General features: G+C 37.1%; 1 protein-coding gene across 1 annotated transcript; it reads left to right on the top strand.

Moving 5' to 3' along the window:
- Nucleotides 1–992: 992 nt before the first annotated feature.
- LOC145903506 (scavenger receptor cysteine-rich domain-containing protein DMBT1-like) lies at nt 993–6,149 on the top strand. The gene is made up of 13 exons (XM_082991591.1): nt 993–1,124; nt 1,182–1,351; nt 2,086–2,233; nt 2,762–2,946; nt 3,143–3,284; nt 3,356–3,404; nt 3,632–3,800; nt 3,987–4,147; nt 4,483–4,663; nt 4,725–4,795; nt 4,917–5,106; nt 5,504–5,609; nt 5,785–6,149. The coding sequence occupies exons 1-13, from the start codon at nt 1,076–1,078 to the stop codon at nt 5,910–5,912; spliced, it is 1,749 nt and encodes a 582-aa protein (XP_082847717.1). The 5' UTR covers nt 993–1,075; the 3' UTR covers nt 5,913–6,149.
- The last annotated feature ends 1,074 nt before the right edge of the window (nt 6,150–7,223 follow it).

Below are 7,223 nucleotides of genomic sequence, written 5' to 3'. Positions count from 1 at the left end.
ATCCCGCACGAACCGCATTAAACAATCCAATTGTATTCAGCTAGATTGTATTTACAGTATACGAGGGTAACTGGTAGTGTTTTTATAGTGTTGTCTTCTTGTGAGCTTGGATGTGTTCTTGTATGACGGGATATTGCTCATCAGGAAACATATCTTCCCATCCCTTACGAACCGCATTAAACAATCCAATTGTATTCAGCTAGATTGTGTTTACAGTATACGAGGGTAACTGGTAGTGTTTTTATAGTGTTGTCTTCTTGTGAGCTTGGATGTGTTCTTGTATGACGGGATATTGCTCATCAGGAAACATATCTTCCCATCCCGCACGAACCGCATTAAACAATCCAATTGTATTCAGCTAGATTGTATTTACAGTATACGAGGGTAACTGGTAGTGTTTTTATAGTGTTGTCTTCTTGTGAGCTTGGATGTGTTCTTGTATGACGGGATATTGCTCATCAGGAAACATATCTTCCCATCCCGCACGAACCGCATTAAACAATCCAATTGTATTCAGCTAGATTGTGTTTACAGTGTACGAGGGTAACTGGTAGTGTTTTTATAGTGTTGTCTTCTTGTGAGCTTGGATGTGTTCTTGTATGACGGGATATTGCTCATCAGGAAACATATCTTCCCATCCCGCACGAACCGCATTAAACAATCCAATTGTATTCAGCTAGATTGTATTTACAGTATACGAGGGTAACTGGTAGTGTTTTTATAGTGTTGTCTTGTTGTGAGCTTGGATGTGTTCTTGTATGACGGGATATTGCTCATCAGGAAACATATCTTCCCATCCCGCACGAACCGCATTAAACAATCCAATTGTATTCAGCTAGATTGTGTTTACAGTATACGAGGGTAACTGGTAGTGTTTTTATAGTGTTGTCTTGTTGTGAGCTTGGTTTTGTTCTTGTATGACGGGATATTGCTAATCAGGAAACATATCTTCCATCCCGCACGAACCGCATTAAACAATCCAATTGTATTCAGCTAGATTGTGTTTACAGTGTACGAGGGTAACTGGTAGTGTTTTATAGTGTTACCTTGTTGTAAGCGAGTCAAATATTAAAGGATGCATCTTAACGTACTTTCGGCTATCTTTATGTTGGTTTTGGGGAAATGTAAGTAAACTGAAATTTATTTCTACAGACCCTGAATAAAACATTGAATGTTTACAGGTTCATCCGTTCCCTGCGATTCGGGTTTTATTTTGAATGATGCTGACAGCATATACGAAACGATATATGACAACTGTTCGAACTTCACATTAGGTTACACCACCCCTACGACTCACCCAGCTTTCACATTGATAAGGAGGGGACGCTTGGAAGAAACTGATTATTGCGATGTAAGTTTCAATGTTTTTGCTTTGGTACATTGTACGATGGCATTGCAGCCACAGAAAAAATTATTAGGTAAGCGTGTTTTCCAAACTTGTTTTCAAAACAATATTTCACTTTTCAACCAACTAAAAATCGTAGCGTTTTTTTTGTCAAAATATGATGTAGAAGTTTCTCCCTTTTTTGTGTTTATTAATTGTTGGTGCTCTGTTTTGGACAAACTGACTTCTAAAAAACTTTATTTGCACGGGTTTCCGCTGGCCTAATCTCGCTTCATCAGGAGCTACAAACGGCGTGTCAAAGTGAAATACGGCAGCGGCGAAAAAACTTTGGCACTACACGCACCATGATGGCATTGGGAACAAAGTGACCAACTGTGATCACCTGTTCGTGCAATTTATACATAAAAAAATTTGGCAAGCGAAGTTTTTTATAAGTCAGTCTGTACAAAACAGTGTACCAGCAATTACTACAGTGATAGACCTGAGACCGACACGGCGTATTGAAGAAATTTTTGTGTTTTAAATTTTTAAATACTACTGCATATTAAACCATTTTAGTTTTATTTTATTTTATTTGCTTGCCTATTTGTGTACAGGTAACTTCGAGTGCTTTATTGCAGTTTATATGCGGAAACTAATGATGCATTTTTAGGCGAAATCGATTTTTCGTATTTCAAAAATAAACCGACCGACGCTCATCAGAAACACGTTTCAAACGTTTGCTACTGCATATTATTTAGGTTTACGACGGAGTTAATGGAAACTTGCTTGGACGATTAACTGGTGACGGAAGTTCAACTGGGCCAATTGTTTCTTCTGCAGGCACCATTGTGTACGATTGTAAAACCAATGAAACCACTGAAGAGGTCCGTTTGATTCTTGGTCATTGTAAGTTGGAAACTTAAATGTTGTTGCAATAAAAGTGCAATGAAAATATTCAACTGTTTCGTTAAAACTTCCATCGTGCGAAGTTTGCAACTAATTTCTATTGACGTGTATTAAACCGTAAATGAACTAGTGCATGTGGAATGATAAAAGGGAAAGGTTTTATTTCAAAAACAATCAGCCAAACAAAGCACAATACTTAGAGCAGGGTAAAACAACATATGTGGTGGTAATTTATGTGCAATAAAAACAAATACAGTAAATTTCTTATCTGCTAATGTCATGTGGCCTTTCTGCTATGAAGGTGAAATGTTCGAGTTGATGCCGTGAATGCAACCTGTAAAAAAACATTATCAATGCAGGAAACATGACTGGTAAAAAATTCGTTGTCGCAATCTTCCGCAAACTTTATGAACAACAAAACCTGATAATTGACTTTTTGTGCTTTTGTATAGAATGCAAAATTCGTTTGTCACACAAAGTTTGTTTTCACGAGTATATTTTTACATACTTCGTATGTTTCTTGTTTAGATGTTGAAGCAAACTGTCTGCCACAAAATATTTCCTTTTTTCCGAAACAAATCCAGACCCCAAATTATCCAGACGATTATGAACATAACACTCTCTGTATTTGGGAGATAATCGGTGATGAGAGAAATACCTACATAATCAACGCAACTGATTTCTGCATAGAGGAAGGATACGACTTCCTTTTTGTAAGAGTTATAGCTGTTAAATATGTAGGTCGGGTTTAAGGTATTGCCGGATACAGTGGATTTTAAAATTCTTACAAAGGACCAGCCGCCCAGTACGTGAAAAGAATACAACACTTAAAAATAAAAAGATAACGTTTTCGTTTGCATCATATAAAAAAAATATAAGCATGAAATAACAGACTATTATCGGTTTTAGATAACTTCTGACGAGCCTGGAGCCTCAAGCAAGTTAAATGGTTGTTTAGACCCATTTGTGATTGCGACAAATGGAACAAACGTTCGACTTGCTTTTGCAACGGATGGTACCGTTCTAGAAAGAGGTTTCACAATTGACATTGGTAATATATGTTGTAGTTTATTGCACTGCACTTCTTTAATCGTGAAAAACTTTGTGCCGTTCAATCCCCAGGTCAAGTATATTACACAGCTATCGATTGCAAGAATGAGATTGAGATAAGGTGAGGAAGTCGATTAAGTGTGTTATAATGCAACGGGTTGTCATAAGAGCATGTTATTGACCCGAGGTTTACATTAAATTAAGTAGGGTTACATTGCAATAAACACTATCCTTTTATCAAAAATTTTCATCATGTTATTGTCTGTCCTGTTCTGAAACGAACGACGCATGCAATATATCTAAAGATATACACAAGGAAGTCGATTTACTGCAAAAAATTACATGCAGAATTCAAAATCCTGGCGATCTGGCGAGACTTACATACGAGAGCGGTGATATTCTTTACATTAGTTCCAACCATAAAACCAACCTTGATGACGTACCAGAGGAATGCAAAACTAACGAAGCCTTGCCCATATTTCGCTTCAACCTGACGCGATGTGAATTTATACACGAGGTACAAATGTAATTCATATATTGGAGACATGTCAATTAAGTGTGATAGGTTGGTCATCATCAGACAAGACGCAATGAATATATGTAAACTCGACCAGGTTTGTTTTCAAAGTAAAAAGCATGGACAAAATATCAACGACACACATTCCCTGCAAGATCAATGAGTTTGTTTCTTTTTCCCTTCCAGAAACAAGGCGACTTTCTCATCTTTACATACATTGTTTATAACCTCAAAGCAATAGATCTTTCCAGTCCAGTTCAACGATACGCTATACACAGCATCAGTATGACTTGTAACTTCACTGCAACTTACAATCTGTTATCGGAAGTTGTTCAACCTGCCATAGAGTAAGTTATTTTTGCAGAACATTAAAAAAAAATTTTATATTAGCGACGCCGAATATTATGTGACTTCAAATACTGAAAAATTGAGACTGAAACCCTAGACCACAGATCCTGACCTAGCGATCACTGTATTACCTTCCGTATCATCAATATGCGCACAAGCACTAGCTTTTAACAACAGGATCAGCCCATGTTTACTGTAACGAAGGAACTGACGATGCACACAGGGCGAAATATTTCTAAACTCTTCCAGGCTGATCTTGATGTTGTTAGTGCATTGTGTGTTTATGTAAATGTGGGTATTGTGTCATGTAGCTCACAATTGTAAATATTTGCAGGGTAATAGAAGTGGAAGGTGATGTTGTATCTGGTGAGTTTGATGTTTCATTGAACGTCTACAGTGACGAGGGATTCAGTGAGCCAGTGGATGAAAGCTCTCCAATAATCGTCCCCAACTATATCTTTGCTGTGGTTAAAATGAATGAAATTTCAGAACTGGAAACAGATTTTATCGTCCAGGTTAGATTTGCTTATGTTTGATTTGTTGAAGTTTGCATCAAATTTACAAAAAAAATTGTAGGCAGAGCAGTGTTGGGCTACAAGTACTGAAAATCTTACAGACTCGTTGTCCTATCCTGTCGTTGAAAACGGGTATGAAAAATAAGTAAATCTTAATAGTGTCTAAAGTTTAATTAATATATATTGTTTCTGCTATTTGTCTCAAGCAATATTTGCGCCTTTTTTAACATTCCAAATATATTTTGTCATGAAGTTGCGCAGCGCCATCTACCGGAAATGAAGGTCCGAACAGGAAGATGATCATTCGAAACTACCAGACAAACAACGCAAGCTTTAAACTCGAAACTTTCGTGTGGACAAACGTGTCAGACGACCAACAAGCGATCTTTCTTCATTGTGACGTCACCATCTGTCAAAATTCATCGGGATCTTGTCCAGAGAAGGTCAGTTTGTAATCAAGGTTAAACAGTGGTCGAGAATATTCACTTGATTCACTAATAATGAAGTGATGATGTACCTCAAATAGGATCTACGATCTAACAACTTTCACACCATGATAATCGTGGTGCAGAGAGTGCATCAGGCCATGTCTGCACGGTACGGTTGGTTTAGTGGCCAGTCGACAATGTTACCCATGATTTGGTTACTTTGAAGTAATTGTTAATATCAATCCTGTTTAGTGCTTTATGGATGCTGGCTTTTTGAAAATATAAACTATTGTGACCAAACCGCTGTCATGGCCTGTGTGAGGTCACAAACAGCACTAGTTCGATAATTCCAATAGATTTGTAACGCTTTGTGTTTGTTATTGTCATCTTTTCAGTTTTAAATTTTGTGTAGACTTGCAGCGGGAGTAAGAAGCGGTCCGTAGATGAAAGGAACCATCAGCAACTTTCTTCTGGACCCATTTATGTAAAGAAACTGCTTGTGGAGAACGACATAGAAGGTAGAGAAAGCGGTTCTAAACTCTGGTATTGTGTACTTCAATCAGGCCCTGTTTGTTCGGTTGAATTTTCAAAATAAATGTGGAGCAAATAATTTCCTGTCTATACATCGTAGTTATAATTTAAGTGGTTGGAAATAATTCAACCACTGAAATAAATATTCCATTTTGTTTGCAGGAAACATGGAGGAAGACCTGGAGAAATTTGATTCAGATCTTAATGAATTTTTGTGTGTGTCGGTTGTTGTTATAGCTGTAATCTCGGTGCTGTTTATGTTGGTATGGGCATTCAATTCGACTAAATGAGCAAAATCTATTGATTCACACTCTTTGCTGCAAACTCCTTAGTTATTTTATGAAATTTTATAATTTCAATTCAGTTTTTTCAATCTAATTTTAAAACATACAAAATGAAATTGGAAAGTTAATTCTCGGATACTTTGTTCTTGGAATTCCTTAGTATTGCATAGATTTGGCAATAATCGTCCTAAATGGGTGCCAGTTGGCATTTTGTTACGTCACCGCCGTTGACCGTACTCACTCTACCGCAGTTGACCGTACTCACTCTACCGCTAGTAACCTGCAGTTTTCGAAAATTCAATTGACACATTTTGTTTTATTCTGTATGTTGTTACTTCATATTCTATATCAAATGCTTTCTATTTAACAGGAGAAAATGTTATCATGCCTGCTTTGTGTCATGTAATATGTCACTTGGTAAGAATAAAATTATGCATATAATTGGGAAGACTGAGATCATTTATAATTGAAGGATGTAGGACTTTTTTTCGACCACACGAGGGTTTGAACTCAGATTATCTTTGGCACGAATCCCGGTCAGGTTTTGTACTTGGTACACGTGTCGGGCGCTTGACCAATGCTGCCAATCACCCAGGCCAGGATGGAGAACTAACAAATATTGCTGAGTAAATTGAAGCGCCACCTAGTAGTCTGATCGTTGCAGTATATTTTGCAATCTTTCTGATACAAATGTTGGTCATGTTTAAACTTTATAACAGTGGGTAAGACTAGTAAAATGCGACTAAAACAAGGTATTCATTTCAACAATAATTTAACCGCGGTTTTTTTACCCTTGCGTTTACTGTTAAGTCGATTTCGACTCAAGTAACCCCTGTTCATTGTTTTTGATACAAATCTTGGTTCTTAATCTGTCCATTCTAGTGTGAATAATGTTTTTGAAAGTAAAATGTTAAATTATAATGAAACAGATGAAGTGCTTATCTGCTAAAGACGGTACCTATATCATATGACACCGTTTGCAAATTATATCTATATGGCACCGTCTGTGTTGTTGCTCTGAACGCGTGAAGAAACAAACACATGTTGCCAGTGTTGCTGCCATAGCGCGCTTCAAGCGTCGAAAACAAATTGAATCGGGTGAAAATATTCGCAAACTGATCAAAATCGATTTGAAATGCAATTGTTACGTCACAAACAAAAGTTTGTTGTTGATCAAGAGAGGGTTAATAAAGTGGTATCGTGTTACCTTTTAGTATGTTGGTGTAGACACCCTTGTGGTTGTCTGTACCAAATTTTAAGTTTGTACGACGTCTTCTTCATTGATACGTATGGATGTATATTTTGGGACTTGTTTAC

This window comes from Ascidia mentula, chromosome 5, assembly GCF_947561715.1.
Source record: "Ascidia mentula chromosome 5, kaAscMent1.1, whole genome shotgun sequence".
Lineage (NCBI taxonomy): Eukaryota > Metazoa > Chordata > Ascidiacea > Phlebobranchia > Ascidiidae > Ascidia > Ascidia mentula.
The sequence above is the reverse complement of the archived record's forward strand: the minus strand, read 5'-3'. Positions and strand labels throughout refer to the sequence as shown.